The sequence below is a fragment of the Phyllostomus hastatus genome, unplaced genomic scaffold (assembly GCF_019186645.2).
Source record: "Phyllostomus hastatus isolate PE091 unplaced genomic scaffold, TTU_PhHast_1.1 phas_scaffold_55, whole genome shotgun sequence".
Taxonomy (NCBI): domain Eukaryota; kingdom Metazoa; phylum Chordata; class Mammalia; order Chiroptera; family Phyllostomidae; genus Phyllostomus; species Phyllostomus hastatus.
Window position 1 is genome coordinate 854,090 of NW_025334035.1, and position 17,073 is coordinate 871,162.

At 42.8% G+C, this 17,073-nt stretch overlaps 1 protein-coding gene across 2 annotated transcripts in view; it reads right to left on the minus strand.

Moving 5' to 3' along the window:
- ANKFY1 (ankyrin repeat and FYVE domain containing 1) overlaps positions 1 to 14,360 on the minus strand; it is an 88,246-nt gene extending 73,886 nt beyond the window's left edge. The window contains exon 1 of one of the 2 annotated variants that reach the window (XM_045824058.1): positions 14,328 to 14,360. In XM_045824058.1, coding sequence (XP_045680014.1) covers positions 14,328 to 14,337 — 10 coding nt within the window. In that variant the 5' untranslated portion in view covers positions 14,338 to 14,360. Of the gene's footprint in view, positions 1 to 12,731; positions 12,777 to 14,327 lie in introns of those variants that run through there. The other variant, XM_045824057.1, reaches the window with a different exon arrangement.
- Between the last annotated feature and the right edge of the window lie 2,713 nt (positions 14,361 to 17,073).

The following is a 17,073-nucleotide window of genomic DNA, read 5'->3' on the forward strand; positions in this document are numbered from 1 at the left end:
AAGGGAACACTCCCAAAGCAGGCTGTCATTGTAAAGGCCCAATTCTTCAGCAGAAAAACGGAGAAGATTTAGGGTGTTGGTGGGGGCCTGTGTCCCGGTAACTTGAAGCCACAAGGAGAGAAGTTCATTAAATACTCTTAGGTGCTCTTGAAAAAAAAAAACTGATGAGGAGGCTAAGCATGTTTCACCTGCCCTGTGCCCACCTATGGCTAGGGCCAGGAGTTGGCAAGAGAGGGAGGAGTGGCAGGGGAGGGGAGCCTGAAAGCCTGCCCCCTGCCCACCCCTACGTACATACACTTACAAAGGCCTGTGTGCACACACACATTCGTTCGTGCACACACTTCCTTTTCCTCCAGGTGCAGTTTTTCTCTTTCCCTTCCCCTCTGCACCCCCCCCCCACTTCCCCCTCTCCCTGTTATTCTCTCTCCTCTCAAGCTTTATCTCTGTGGCTCTCTTTCCTTTCCCCTTCTCTTTATTTCTGCTCAGTTCTTCCACCCCCCCTCCTAGGAGGGGGGTGCTCTTCCTCCAATGGCAACTCCCCCTGCCTCCCTAATGCTTGCTCCTGCACATATACACACTTTACAGGGGGGACCCCCCCAAAACTAGAAATTTATAAAAAAGTGTGTATTTATTCTTACATGTTTAAACTTCAGTCACCCTCAAAGTACTCTCTACTTGATGCAATACACCTATCGAGATGTTTTTTTCTATTGCTAAAAACAGTTTTTGAACTTTTCAATTTTAATGCCTTTTGGTGCTTCTGAAGTTTTTTGTTTTACCTCTTCTATACTGGCAAAATGTTTTCCTTTGAGGACTGTTTTTCATTCGGGGAAACAAAAAAAAGTTGCTCAAGGCAAGACTGGGTAAACAGGGAGGGTGGGGCGAGGGAGTCATGCCATTTTTGTTTTTTTGGTCAAAAACTGCTAAACACTCAGCACAGTGTAGACAGATACACTTGTAAATCACCCATCATAAAATGAGCAAACATGTTGAAAGAGTCTTCATAAAAAATTCACTGAATCCTCTCACAGCCTCTCACAAAAATGCCAGCTGGTACACTGATACAGATGAGTTCCTAGAACACTCACCTAGCAGGGGAAGCCTGTACTACAAGGGGCTCACCCTACAGAAGATAAATTCTGGGATTTTGGGGGTCCCCTTTGTATCTTTTATTATATTTTTACATTACCTTTTCTATGTTTAGATATGGTTAAATATACAAATACCACTGTGTTAAAGTACAATTGTCTACATTATTCAGTACAGCAACACGCTGTACAGGTTTGCAGCCTAAAAGCAATAGGCTAGACTATATAGCCTAGTTGTGTAGTAGGATAAAGCTTCTAGGGTTGTGTAAGGGTTGTGTACTCTTATGATATTCATACAATGACAAAATCAACTAATAATGCATTTCTCAGAACACAGCCTCAATAAGCAGTACATGACTGTAACAGAATACTACTCAGCCATAAAGAGAGATTACGTGCAACATACTACATAAAAATCAATACACTAAGTGAAAGAAGCCAGACACAAAAGATTCCATTCTGTATAATCCCATAGAAACTGCAGAGAAGGCAAACTATGACGACAGAAAGCAGATCAGTGGTTTCCAGAGGCCAGGGAATGGAATTGACTGCAAAGAAGTTGAAGGAAACTTTTTAACATTATAGAAATATTCCCTATCATGATTGTGGTGGTGGTTACACTACTGTAAATATTTGTCAACTGACGAGTTAAAATAGGAGAATTATGTTGTCAATTATGCCTCCACAGCTAACAACATACTCCCTCTGGGATGCACCTTGACATCTTTCTCTTTCTGAAGACCACCACACCAACAACTCCTTGAAGCCTTAGCATTGTTCAGTTGCCCTTCTCACCTTTCCCCTTTTCCATTCTATTCCACATATATCAAGATGAATCATCCTAAAACACAGCTCAACTAACCAAACAGTTTCAAGTGGTTCCCCACTCTCTACAAAAGTACCAGTTTGCTACTGTGCCATTCAGGTTCTTCTAAGAACTTTAAAAAAAAAAAAATCCTTACCCAAGGATATATTTATTGATTTTAGAGAGGAAGAGAGAAAGAAAGAAACATCAATGAGAAAAACATTGATCGGATGCCTCCCAAATGTGACCAAACTGGGGATCGAACCCCCAACCTAGGTATGTGCTCTGACCGAGGATCGAACCCACAACCTTTTTGGTGTATGGGACAATGCTCCAACTGACTAAGCTACCTGGCCAGGGCTCTAGGAACTTTCTTGATAATGGGAAGTGTCTCAATTACCTTTGTGTTTTATCAGCAGTACTTTGAACTGTGTTGCATGGCCTTTGAGCATACAGAAACTGCACACAAATACAAGAATTTTAGAAATACATCAAATTACATGATATTACCTACTGTGATAGGCTGAAAAATGCCTCTCCATTATATCCATAATCCCTGAAACCTTGAATGTTACCTCATATGGCAAAAAAATTAAAATGGGGGCAGGATATCTATCTGCAGGTATGATTATTAAGGATTTTGAGATGGGGAGTTATGCTGGACTATATGGATAAACCCTAAATACATGTATCCGTCTAAGAGGGAGAAGAGGGAAAACTGACACTGACAAAAAGGCTGTACAAAGACAGAACAGAGAGCTTTCAAGATGCTGGCCTCGAAGTCTGGAGTGATATGGCCACAAGCCAAGGAATACCGACAGCCAGAAGAAGCCAGAAGAAGCAGGAAACAGATTCTCTGTAGAGGGAGAGTATAGCTCTAGGGATAGCTTGATTTCAGCCCAGTAACAATGATTTTGGACTTCTGGCCTACAGAATCATAAGAGAATACTTTTCTGTGTTGTGTCTTAAACCACCCAGTTTGTGGAAATTTGTTACTGTAGCCACAGGAAATTACTGTATCTACCCTTACAAACAAAAATACTGTGTATAATAAAATATTTTAAAGCCCTACCACCATCCCGCTGGATTAATGTCAACAACAAAGTTTTATAGAGTAAACAAAATACAGTTTCTTGTAATATTTTACAATAAATAGAAAGAGGAATTACACCCTGGCTGGTGTAGTTCAGTGAACTGAGTGCTGGTCTGTGAACCAAAAAGTCACTGGTTCAATTCCCAGTCAGGGCACATGCCTGGGTTGCGGACCAGGTCCCCAGTTGGGGATGTGCAAGAGGCAACCGATCGACGTATTCCTCGCACATTGATGCTTCTCCCTTTCTCCCTCCCTTCCCCTCTCTCTAAAAAAATAAATAAAGTCTTTAAAAAATCATACCTAAAGAAAAACAGTAAAAGGAACCAACACTTTTAATATCTCTTATAGTAGCTAATTCTTCATTATCTCAAGTTCTAACCAACATATTCAAGGTAGCACAGTACTAAACAAACAGAATTCACTTAGGTTAAGTGGATGGCTTAACATTACACAATTAACAGGGGTCTGACTTAAGATTCAAAACCTTAAGCCAAAGCCCATGTTCATCCTATTGCACTATGCTGCCTAATACCTGCTCCAATGTCAGAACATCAAATACTTCTATTCCCCTCTACCTACTACAATTCTAATGCACACTGTGTTAAGTCTTCTTAGATTAACAAAACCCTGTTATTCTTTCTCTAGATTTCTGTAGTTCTTACATTCTAGCCTCGATTTTTGCAATGAATTAGTGTTGTTTAAGGGTATAATTATTTAATGACTAAATGACTTTATTCCTACTCTGCCCTAACTATGTCCATTAGATAAAAGAAAAATGATTGTAAAAGCTGTGATAGAATCCTGTTTTGAGAACTACAAGAATAATTTTTGTTTCAGGCATATATTAGGGTCTTCCACATAACAATATTTCCTTAGAGTATCACCTTCCTAGAATACAGCATCTTCCTTGTTGGCATCAGAATAGATAAGCTCTTCATTGGTGAGGAATTACCACCACCACTTTTCTAAACTTATCATAATGCAGATGGAATTTTTCTTTCACTGGGGCTCCTGAATATACATGAACTGAGAGGGCTAAATATAAGAAAATTGTTTAATGGAGAATAGGAAATAAGTAAATATATTTACTATTGAGAGCTCAAATTCACATACCTAATGAAAAACGGGGGAGAGGAAAAGAAAAGACAGCAATACCATCTGGAAAAGAGTGCAAAGGTACAGTCAGGATCATAGATAATGCCTGGCAGTCTGTCTACACAGAAAGTCTGGATATTATTAAAAGTAAGACAGTGCCAAGAGATATTTCACATTTTGACTTTGCACCACATAAAAATCTAGCAATTCATAACTTGCATGTTCTGACAAAGTCCAAAAGCCATTATTTAAACAAACAAACAAAAAACCCTTTTGAGTTTCTGGTCAAGATGCTAGCTAGCATAGATAAACGTGGTACACAGAACCTCCCACAACCACATCAAAATTACAAACCTACAGAACCACCATCATTCAGAACCACCTGAAATCTAGATGAATGGAAGTCCTACAACTAAGGATACAAAGAAGCCACACATGGACTGGAAAGAGGGCAGAGACACAGAATGGGCTGGTCCCACACCCATACATGGCAATAAAAAATTGGCAGGGACAGCTGGGCTGCGGAGGTCCCCCCTGAGGAGCAAGGAGTTCCAGCACCACACCAGGCCCCCAGCTAAGGGTTTCAGTACCAGGAAGAGAAGTCCCCTTAACTTCTGGCTGTAATAACCAGCAGGGATTGTGGTTCAGTGAGGCAGGGGGCTTCTAGAGTCCTCCGCAGTTCCTCTTAAATGGTCCACATATGGACTTGCCCAGACTCACTCTCTCAGAGTTCCAGCATTGGGGCAGCAGTACAAAAGGCACCAGGGACATAGAGCGAAAAACTGAATTGTCTGGCATCAAGGAGAGAGTGGCAAAGGTAGCATTCTCCCAGACAGAAGTGCTGGCAGAGGCCATTGTTCCCTTTCTCAGCCCTTTCCTGAATTGGAAGCTGGGCATCATATTTGAGTTTCCATCAACCTGGCTAAGGCCGTTAGCCCTGCCTTGGTGATTCCCTGAGACCCCTCCCTACCCAAACTGTTGACTCACCCAAGCTGTTTCCAGTAGCTTTTCCATATGAACAGCCTGGCTCATGCTTCAGATTTTCCTAAAACCTCTCAAACAAGCAGCATTTGGCCTCAGCATGCCCTGTATCTCTTGCTAAGTGGCCCCAGGCCCAATATTAGCAGCAGTAGGCCTTGGTTCACAGCTTGGCCTCTCCTGGACACCTTCAACACAGCACAAGTAGCAGCCACGAGCAGACAGCATTATAGCTCATACTAGGAGGCCCTGGGAAGAACAGAGGAGGCAGCTGACCTGGGCCTGCACCTCCAAGGAGGCCTCAGAGCCAGCTTCAGATCACACCGAAGCACCACCCAACCACCTCCACCAGCATCATACTCAAGAGGCAGACTCAGCAGGCACCACAGCCCTGCTAAGTTCTGTTCTGTGGGGTGAGCCCCTGCACAGCTGATCCTCTACAGTGGTCCCAGCTAGTCCTCGCAGCCTTTTGACCTGGGCATAAATCCCTCCCAGTGACATGCCAACAGCAATCAAAGCTCAACTACTACAGGAGGGTGTACAAAGCCTACACTGGATAGGAGGTGGGGTGCACCTGGAATGGCCAGCTCGGGTGAATGAGGAGGCTGTGCCACTGGACCCTACGGGACACCTACTACATTAGGGCACTCTACCAAGCCTGGGAGATGCAGCAGCTCTATCTAATACACTGAAACGAACACAGGGAAACAGCCAAAATGAGGAGAGAAAGAAACAGGCCCCAACTAAAAGAACAAGAAAAAGAACTACCATATTTTGCCGTGTATAATGTGCTCCCATGTATAATGCATAGCCAGGTTTTTGGCCCAAACTTTCAAGAAAAAACCCTTCATTTAAATTTTTTAATTCAATTTTTATTTATATATAAAACCAATGATCACATATCAAGGTATTATTTTGCATACAGATATCATTATTACTTTCTAGAGTTACACTTTTAACACATAAGCATAAATAAAAGAATTAATAACATTATACAGAATTAGTACTCTATTCATGTATAATGCACATCCTTATTTTTCCCTCAAAAATTTGGGCAAAAAGTATACATTATACACAGCAAAATACAGTAAGTGAAATGGAGGCAAGCAAACTAACAGGCACAGAGTTCAAAATAATGGTTATAAGGATGCTCAAGGAACTTAGTGAGAACCTCAAGAGCATTAAAAAAACCCCTGGAAACCATAAAAAAAGAACTAGTCAGAAATGAAGGATACACTAACTGAAATGAAGAATAATATACAGGTAATCAACAGCAGAGAAGATGTAGTTGACAATCAAATCAGTGATTTGGAATGCAAGGAAGCATAAAAACACCCAAACAGAACAGCAAAAAGAAAAAAGGATCCAGTCCTGGTCAGGTGGCTCTGTTGGTTGGAAAATTATCTGTGCACCAAAAGGTTGCAGGTTTGATCACTGTTCAGGGGACATAGAGTTGGCCACTGATCAATGTTACTCTCTCTCTCCCCTCCTCCCTAAAATCAATAAATATGTCCTTGAGTGAGGATTTCTTTTTTTCTTTTTTTTTTTTTTTAAGGATCCAAAAGAAAAATGAGAGTGTAAGGAGCCTCTGGAACAACTTCAAGTATACCCACATTCACATCGTGGGAATGCCAGAAGAAGAAGAGAGAAAGCAAAAAATTAGAAACCTATTCAAGAAAATAATGACAGCCCTGGCTGATGTGGCTCTGTGGGTTGAGTGCTGGTCTGCAAAGGAAAAGTTCGCTGGCTCGATTCCCAGTCAGGGCACTTGCCTGGATTGCCAGCCAGGTTCCCAACTGGGGGCATGTGAGAGACAATAGATCAATGCTTCTCTTGCACATTAATGTTTCTCTCCCTCTCTTTCTCCCTTCCTTCCCCCCTCAAAAAATATAAATAAAATCTTTTTAAAAAATAAAAAAAAAAATCAGGACATAGAAATTCCCTACCTTAGCGAAGGAAATAGACATATGAGTCCAGGAAGCACAGAGCGTCCCAAACAAGATGAACTCAAAGAAGCCCACACCAAAACACATCATAATTAAAATGCCAAGGGGTAATGACAAAGAGAAAACCATAAAAACAGCAAGAGAAAAGCAGTTAGTTACCTACAAGGGAACTCCCATAAGACTCTCAACTGATTTTTCAACAGAAATTTTGCAGGCCAGAAGAGGCTGGCAAGAAATATTCAAAATGATGAAAAGGAAGGACCTACAACCAAGATTACTCTACCCAGCAAAGCTATCATTTAGAATTGGAGGACAGATAAAGAGCTTCCCAGACAACAAAAAGCTAAAGGAATTCATCACAACCAAACTAGTATTACATGAAATGTTAAAAGGTCTTAAAGATGTTTTAAGAAGGAAAAAAAAAACAAGATCATATGATAAAAATAGCAACAAATACATATCTACCAACAATTGATTGTAAAAATAAAAACAGACTCAGAACAGAAACAGATTCATAGCTACAGAAAACATTTTGAGGGTTGGGAGGGTGTTGGGGGAATGGGTGAAAAGGCAAAGGGACTAAGTAATACAAATTGGTTGTTACAGAATAGTCATGAGGATGTAAAGTACAGCACAGGGAATATAGTCGATAATATTCCAATAACTATACATGGTGTCAGATGGGTGCAAGACTTCTCAGGATGATCACTTAGTAAGTTATACAATGTGTAATCACTGGGGTATACACCTAAAACTAATATAATATTATGTTGAATGTAAGTGAAAAATTAAAAATGATTTTAATAAATTTTTAAAAAGAAAATGTCCTAAATTAATATAGATAGATAGATAGATAGATAGGATGGAAAGAAGAAAGAAAGAAAGAAAGAAAGAAAGAAAGAAAGAAAGCAAGCCCGCCTGCCCTGGCCAGGTGGCTCAGCTGATTGGAGCATCGTCCCATACATCAAAAGGTTAAGGGTTCAATGCCCAGTCAGTGCACATATTGGAGTTGCAGGTTCGGTCCCCAACTGGGGCATGTGTGGAAGGCAACTGATTGAGTTTCTCTCTGTGTCTCTTTCTCCCTTCCTCTCTCTCTAAAATCAACTTTTTAAAAATCCTCAGGTGAGGAATAAAGAATAATAATTTTTTTTTCAAAAACCCTTTTACCCCAGTTACAGATAAAACTTACTACACAGGACTACTTAGGTAGTAAAGATGATATAGATACAGATATAAAATTCAGTGTTGACTGAGTTTGAAAAAAATTGTTTTATGGGACACGTTAATTTTTGTTGAAGCTGAGTGATGCATAAACCTGGCTTTTTATGAGCTCACAAGGTGATTCTAATATGCAGTGTTCTTCAGGTTGAAACCACCAGCCTGAACTAATGGGATGACTGCACAGAGAAAAAAACAAGTGTGAGAGCTTTAAAGGACCCACAGGCCTTGGTGACTGAATGAAGAGTTAGAGGGAGTCAAGGATGACTTCTAGGTTATTGACTTGAGAGCACAGCTAGACGGTGGTGCCACCAATCATCAATGTGAAAGAGAAAACTCAGTAAAATATAAAACACAATGTGCACGCTTTTTTGGAGAAACTTTGCCTTCCCCACTCTGTTCCACAAGTTCCATTAAGGCTGAGACTGTGTCTTGCTCACTTTGTCATCCCTGGCATAGTAGTTTGTACCTCATATAAATGAAATACATCTTTCATGAATGTCATTCAACTCTGTTAAGTCTTGTCTGCAAGTCAGTAGTACAACTTAGACATTTTTTCAAAACCTCACTCTATATAGCACTGACCACAGGGCTGACTTTATAGAAAATACTCAACAAATATAAGCTAACCAGATAATTTTTACCCAAAGACCAGTCAGACTGGAAATATTTCCAACAGCCTGCTAAGACACAACCACATAAAGCTATATCAGGCATGCCAAGTATGGCCAAAATTGAGGTCAGGATACTTGTTCTCAAGTCTGATCCTCCTCGTACTGTTAACAGTCCAGCCATATCTGAGTCAGGCAGACCTAGAACCCTTGAGTCTTACTAGATATCTCTCTCATCAACATGCAAACAGGTTTTAAAAGTCTTCTTTTTGACCTATAGTCTCTCTCACATCAATCCTCACCAACCCCTGTGCCCCTTACCAAAGGACCCATCGTCAGTTGTTACCACCTTCTCGCCAGCCTCCCTTCCTCCCAAATTCATCCTCTACATTGTAGCCATTTCAGGACGCCTCCAACAGTTCTTGTCATGTCACTACCTTGGCTGGCACCTTTCAGCAGCCTCAGCCCATGGCTCACAGAGTAAAATCCAAATGCTTAACCAATTCCTTCATAATCAGCCCTTAACATACTTTTCCAGCCTCATCTCCTTCCACTAAGAGCAGTGAGCTCTTCCCCCTAACATCTCTTCCCATGTCCAAAAGAGGCCTATTTCCCAAAGCCCAGTTCAAACACTTGCAGTAAAAAGCCTTCCCTGATCACCCAAAACATACACCCCACCACTTCTCTCAAACAATCTCTTTCCATTCTGAATTTTCAAAGTAATCCTAAGCATATTTCACTGTCCACAATACAATAGTTTCTTTTTTTTAAGATTTTATTTTTTATTTATTTTTAGACAGAGGGAAAGGGAGGGAGAAAGAGAGGGAGAGAAACATCAATATGTGGTTGCCTCTCATGTGCCCCCAACCAGGGACCTGGCCTACAACCCAGGCATGTGCCCTGACTGGGAATCGAACCAGCATCCCTTTGGTTCACAGGCCAGCACTCAGTCCACTGAGCCACACCAGCCAGGGCACAATACAATAGTTTCTTATGCGCTCTCCCCTCCTAGACTGCCTAGTTGCCTGTGAATAGGCTCTAGGTCTGGCTATTGCTTGATAACTTCCCCCTACTTCTCCCTCTATCAGCACTCCATGCTCATCCCATCCTCCACCCAAGAGTGCCTTACTAGGTAGAGTTCAATAAAAACCTAGTTCTTTGGCCTACTCAAGATTCAACAAGAGATACTGAGGACATAACAATTTCTCATTTTGTTGGGCATGACTGTAAGTCATGATAATATCGCAACTCCAGCAACTCATCTTGCCAGTGACTGAACCCCGTGCATCTCGGCATCATCCTATAGCTCTACGCTGGCACATCAACAGTCAGTGCAGTGAATGGATAAACTTTCTTTAGGAAAAAAATCCTCAAGAAGGCTAACAGCTACTGCATGTGACAGAAGTGGAAGGGAAGGTAGAGAAAGGAAAGGAGTGGCACAGAAAGGGACAGTGCCTGAAAGGCCTCTAGATTGTATCCAATGGCCTGGGAAATTTGTTGAATGAATACAATAATAAATTAAGAGATAAATTTCAAAACTGGAAAGAATAAAGTTTCTTCTTTCCCTATTCTATTTGCCTATATGGATTAAGCACTTTTTGGAACAGTGCTGTCCAACAGCATTTTCTGGAATGATGCATTCATCTGTGCTGTCTGCTACTATGGGGAGCCACACGGTTACTGAACACTTAAATGGAGCTAGTGACTAAGAACTAGATTTTTTGTTTTATTTATTTTTAATTAAATTTGTGGCCAGTGGCTATTGTATTAGCCAGTGAGTATCCACAATATGGGAAGTCTTCATTAACCTTATTTGAATTGTTGTCAAAAATGTTTTCTTCCTGGCTGGCGTAGCTCAGTGGATTGAGCGTGGGCTGGGAACCAAAGTGTCCCAGGTTCGATTCCCAGCTAGGGTACATTCCTGGGTTGCAGGCCATAACCCCCAGCAACCGCACATTGATGTTTCTCTCCCTCTCTCTCTCTCTCTCTCTCTGTCTCTCTCTCTCTCTCTCTCCCGCTTCCTTCCCTCCCTAAAAATAAATAAATAAAATCTTAAAAAAAAAGAAAAGAAATTAAAGATTAAAAAAAAAAATGTTTTCTTAACCAAATTAGACGAAGGTAATAAAAGTCCATGATCAATTTTCTATTTAATAAATGATTTATGTTTTTCCAATTTCACTTTAATTCCTCAACGGAAGGAAAGGGGAGTGTAGTTTAAGAAAGGAGGAGGAAGACTGCATCCATGGTCAAAATGTCTAAAAGCTGTACAAAAAGCTTCTCCGAGTGCTACTTCTCTTGATCCTCATAGTTATCTTTGAGATAGAAATTATCCCCCCTTTAAAGTAAAAAACCCAAGACTGAGAACAACTAATTGGCTTGCCTCTGATCACAGTTTAGTAAAACTAGGATTCAAATCCATGTCCAACTACAGACTGAGCCCTTAAGCATTGCACTTTAACTGCTAAAACTAAAATAGGCTGGATGGAAAGTAGGTTAGGTAGCTCCCAGCCAACTATGTTATTCAGAGCACATTAAAAGCGAAACCAGCCAGCTTACTTGATAAGACACTAAGGATGTATCCAAGCAACATTTCCTGATGTCTGATAAATGATGCTCAACACATTCACTTGCTCCATAAACAAGCAGGATCCTAAGTTGGGAGACACAGCAGTGAACAAAACAGAAAAAAGTCTCTGCGCTCATTGGGGTTTATATTCCAGAAAGGGATTTTTTTTTTTAAATTAGGAAAGATTTCTAAAGGGACTGATCAAACATCTGAATAAAAGTTAGCTATGTGGAGAAATGGAAGAAGACTGTTCCAGGTCAAAGGGAACTGTAAGGACAAAGAAGCAGAGGTAGAAGCATGTTGGAATGTACAAAGAACAGCAAAGCAGATGCTGTAGCGAGAGCACCATGAATGAGAAGTCAGAAATAAGGCAACAGTGTTAACCAGGGACCAGACCCCATTGGGACTTGAAGGCCATTGTAAGGCTTTGGAATATATTTTAAGGTCATGGAGAGCCATGTAGTGGGGAGCAGAGGGGAGCGGAGATGGGTGTATTGAGAAGAGTGGGGGAGACAGGATCTGATTTATGTTTCAAAGAGAATAGGCTGTGGGGAAGCAAAATTAAGGAGAAAAAGTAAAAGCAGAAAGACCATGTAAGAGGAACTTTTTGAGTGATGAAGAAAGTTTGGATTATAGGACAGCTACAGAGATGTAGAGTGGAACTGGAAACTTTTAAGTCAGACTTGAGCTAATTATGTACGAGCAAACCAATACTCATGGATGGACGGAAAGAAGGTTGGTTTCTAAGCAAGACACATTAACAAACTACTGTATACTCTCCAGGTTCTCCACGTACTCTCCAGGGCTCTCCAGGTTCTATTTACTATTCCTAAGAGCTATTTCCACATGCTCACGAACTCAAATCATCAAACAAAAAACTATTACCAGGGAAGTTCCCATAGAGTATGCCTACAGATAATCCAATTATGACAGATTTTTTGCTGTTTTTATATTTAAACGAGTATCTCTAAACAAGTACAAAAAAATGTGTAGCCAGCTCTCATAAAGTCAATTAAGCACAGCAGAATAACACTCCTGCAAAGCATTTTCTTGCTAATCTTGCCTTTCTTTGCATAATAAGCACCTTCAGCTGAAGGCCCTAACTGGACCCAAATGCCCAGTTAGGACCCTGCAACATTGTTTCCAAAGAGCTTAAATCAGAAGCCAGGAAATTAGGACACAAAAAAGGTGAAAGCAAGCTGTGGAGTCAGAACCTCCTGACTCTCTTTACCTATCTATCCTCCCTTGCCAGTTCAAAAACTTTTTTGCCCTGAAAAAATGGTTTGTTTAAGATGCACACTCCACTAGCTAGATGTTACCCTGACACATACCGGTATCTGCAGGCACCTGCAGGATAACCGTCAGCATAATCACCCTGTGTGAGCTCCTCCTTGCTGGAACCTGCCTGCAAAGCACAGCACATACTCGGTAAAACCGCTGAATGAAAAACCAGCTGCCCTCCACAATTTCATCCTTGGTAATGTGGTCCCAAAGCACTCATCAACTTCTCTTCCCAGGGTCCAAGTGCTGGACTACCCCTGACCTCACATACGGCCTCCCTGAAACCATTCTACCCCACCTCTCTGCTCTCAGCAACAAGCTCCATTTCGCTGGCCGTGTTAAACAATGTTACACAACATTCTGTGATTTACCAAAGGCTTCATAGAATGCCTTTGCTTTCTTTCTGCTTTTATTCCTCCGCTTTCAAAAATATTCATCTGATGTTTACCCTCCCGCGGCGGGGGTGGGGAGGAGGGGGGTCTAACAAGGTAAAAAGAGCAAAGAAAAAACTGGGGTGCCAGTCCCAGGTATCTCTTGTATTCCTTTACCTGTAAAGTGCAAATAACACACATGCCAGGCCTCCTTCAACAATGTAGTTCTGAAGTCTTATTCAGATGAGAAAAAGTCTGCAAACTGTCACGTGCCGCCCAAAGATCCCAGTAAAGATGCAATCAAAGCTTAACTCAAAACCAGCATCACCAAAACTAACAAAATATAACAGGTCGCGACCAGCACCGTGCAGTCACTCAAGAAACAAATCAAATAAGGAGTTATTCTCCTCCAACAACGAAATGAATAGGAGAAGCACAGTGACCAGGTTCCACGGTGTCCCTGGCAGTTAACTCTCCATCTCTGTACAATAAGACTTTTGACAATGAAGGATTCTAACAGTGTTAGGTTGAGGAACATGGAACCTATGAGGCAAACTGCCTTTACCTGCAGTGTCATAAAGACGGCACCAGAAAAGAGGTTCAGGACTAGACTGAGAGGCAAAGAGGGAGGTCTGGGCCACACAACGTCACTTACGAGCCGAGTGACCTTGGCCAACTTCCTTCCCAAGCAAGCCCCCCTCCAGCCGTGCATTTCTGTGTTGAAAGAATCCCAGCTGGCCCGGATCCCCGGGGATGCTAGGGAGGTCGGCGCGTGCCCGTTTGGCGCGTTGGCCAGTTACAGCCCCGGCTCTTCCCCACCCTTCACCCACAAAAGAGTCCCAAGCTCTTCCACAGGCGAGGGATGTACCCTTTCCGGATGCAGGACGTGCCAGGACAGCAGTTTCGATTTCCTAAGAAGGGTTAGTTCCCCAACCGTCCCAGTACCGCGGGCAATCAAAGAAGCATACCCGGACGCCCTCGGGATCCCCGCGGCTGCACTCAGTTCCGGCAGGGGATCTCCCAAGCGGGCTCCGCAGCTGGCCAGGGTCCCGTGGGGCCCCGGACCATCGGAGGGGCGTTGCCATAGGAATAGCTTTCAATACCCGCCCCCCCCCCCAACGCCCGCGCGCCCGGTAGAGGCTGGAGAGGACGGCTCGCGACGCCTGCTGTGTTCCATGCGACCACGTCCAGCCGTTGCCTCTCAGAGCTGCTCTGCCCATCTAGCAGCGCCCCCTCAGATCCCCGCCTTCCCGCGCAGCTCCACAAAAACCCTACCTTCCGCCATGTCGGGCCCGGCCCTGCTTGCAGCCTCGCGAGAAGAATTGGGGCGGTGCGTAACAGAGGCCACGGTTCTCGCGAGAGTCACGGGAGACCAAGCAAAGGGAGGAGCCGAGACTGAAAAAACGGTGAATGGAAGTGGGCAGGAGTAATCTGACCCTGGAAAAACCGAGATCTTGTCTGTCTTCAGCTAGTGCCTTCTAAACGCGGGACTGATCAGGCACTTACCGGGCGCTATCATATTGCACTCCCTAGGGAGGGCACCGAAAAGGACAGACAGAACGAGCGTAGATTACTCTGGAAAAACTTAGCTCAGAGGGTCTAGCAAGGGGATTTTTTTGTTTATTATTATTGTTGTTTTATGGCTTTAGGTTTGTATGTAGTGGTATGAGGCTGAGAGAAAAAAGCCAAAGGAAAGGAAAAGGCTAAAGACGATTACAGGTCCCTGGGGAGGCGGGATGCCCCTGCAAGAGAATGCAGAAGGAATTCTGGGGAAGGTACACACTTTAGACTAGAGGCAGGTCACTGTTGTTGGACTAAAACATTAGGAAACAAGAACATGCATGCAGTTAGATGTGGGAGAGTATTGAGGAGGATGTTTGATGACATTAATTTTATGGTTGAAGTTCTTAGGCAATGAAGGGGACCAGAAGAGAGTGAAGAAAATTTGGGAGGACTCAGGTTGGAGGGCCTGCTTTCAGGGGTCTCTCTTGTATGTATTTTTTCTAGCAAACTCAGCCGCCTGGCTGCAGAAGTGGAGAGTACAGATTATAGCATTTGTTCAGGGCTTGGGAGTTATTCCCCCAAAGGAACTGAGAGTGCTGTGAGAATACAGCTCAAGTGCAGGCTGTGTGAAGACTGATGCAGAGTCATGAAACGCCAGGTTTCTTCAAGATTGAAGACCAGGCAGTGTGAACAAGGTAGTGAGAGCCCTGGGTCAGAGTAACAAACTGAAGTTCCTAAATTAAACAGCACTAGGAAGTGATAAAGTCCAGGATAAGGTCATGTAATACAGTAGGTGAAGTGAAGGGAAAAGATAGGGAAATTAGATATTGGAATTTAGAGGTTGGGAAAGAAGATCATAAACCAGGTGCTAAAATCTTTAGTGAATGTGTAATGACCAATAGCAAAAAAAAAAAAAAAAACAAAAACAAAAACCAACCCCAGAAAACCAAAGAGTCATATAACTAAATAGCATGAGACATTTCGAAAAAGATTTTTACTCAAAGGAGAATCGAAGAATGGGAATGAATGCTGCATGGCCCTGACATGTGTGGCTCAGTTGGTTGGGGTGGTCAGGGCAACAAGCCTGGGTTGCAGGTCCCTTCCCCTGCTGGGGTGCGTGCTAGAGGCAACTGATTGATGTTTCTCTCACCTACCAATGTTTCTCTCCTTGACTTTCTCCCTCTTCCCCTCTCTCTAAAAATAAGTAAAATCTTTCAAAAGAATGCTGCATGTACCCACTCCTAGTAGCATCGACAGTTAGGGACTGCAGGGGAAGTGTTGGCCTTGGAGAAGAGCCAAGAATAAAAGATGCTAGTTTGAAGGAAGGGTCTGAGACAGGATGAGGGTGTCAGAAGAGAAAAAAGGGGAGGATTTGAAGTTGAAGTTTTAGGTGCTGCCGAGGTTTAAGTGTGGGTAGTGAGGTGAAGTGGAGAAGGAATTTAGAGTTTAGAACATGGAAACAGTCATGGGTTAAAATTTTGAGGGAGAGTAATTCTGGCTGAGGGACACCTAGGGGATGGAAGGGAAGAGGGTATTGACATATGTGAGAACAGCCATGGCTGGTTAGCTCAGTGGATTGAGTCCTGGCCTGTGAACCAAAGGGTCACAAGTTCTATTCCCAGTCAGGGCACATGGCTGGGTTGTGGGCCAGGTCCCCAGTAGGGAGAGGCAACCACACACTGATGTTTCTCTCCCTCCCTTTCTCCCCACCTTCCCCACTCTAAATAAATAAAAAAACTTTAAAAAATAAAAGAAGAAATATGTAAGAACAAAGGTGTATGCTCAGGGAATGCTCAAGGAAATGATGTTCCGGTTGTAGTGGGTGACAATATGGCCAGAAGGTATGGGAGGTATAGGCAGGGGGGTATTTAGAGGAGCTGTACTGAGCCAGCAGCACTTAGACTAAGGAGGGGAAGGGGATACTGTATTGCCATGTATTGCCATGGAGATGCCATAGCTCAAAATCTTCAAGCTTGGCTTATGAGTGTGGCAAATGGTGAGCCCTTGGGGGCCATCAGGGTGGCCAGGCAAGCCAGTTTTCTCTGGCCACAAGCAGCCTCATCTGTTTATCTTAACACTACCCTACCAATAACTTCTGGGTCACAACATAAAAAAGTTGAGAACTGTTGTAACTGATGCCTGGTTTTACAGCATATAACTTACCTTTGTCTCACTAACACCAGCCTCGCTAGCGTCTGGCATACAGCAGTTGTTCAGAACGTTTGAAGAGTTGTGAGCACTGTGACCTATACTGGGAGTCTGGAAAACTGGGTTCAAGTTTGGCTCTGCAGATTATTTGCTGTGTTGATCACGGACAAGTCCCTGCAAGATTTACACTGCCATCTCAAATTCTCTTATTCAAGAGGGAGTTGGACTAGAATCCATGGTTTTTAATGATTTGGAGAGTCATGATTCCCATTGAGAATTTAATGAAAACCCTCTCCCTTAGGGGAGCACACACAGGAATAAACAAATTTGTGCCCTTTCAGTTTGCTCGGATGAGAGGCCCACAGTCAAA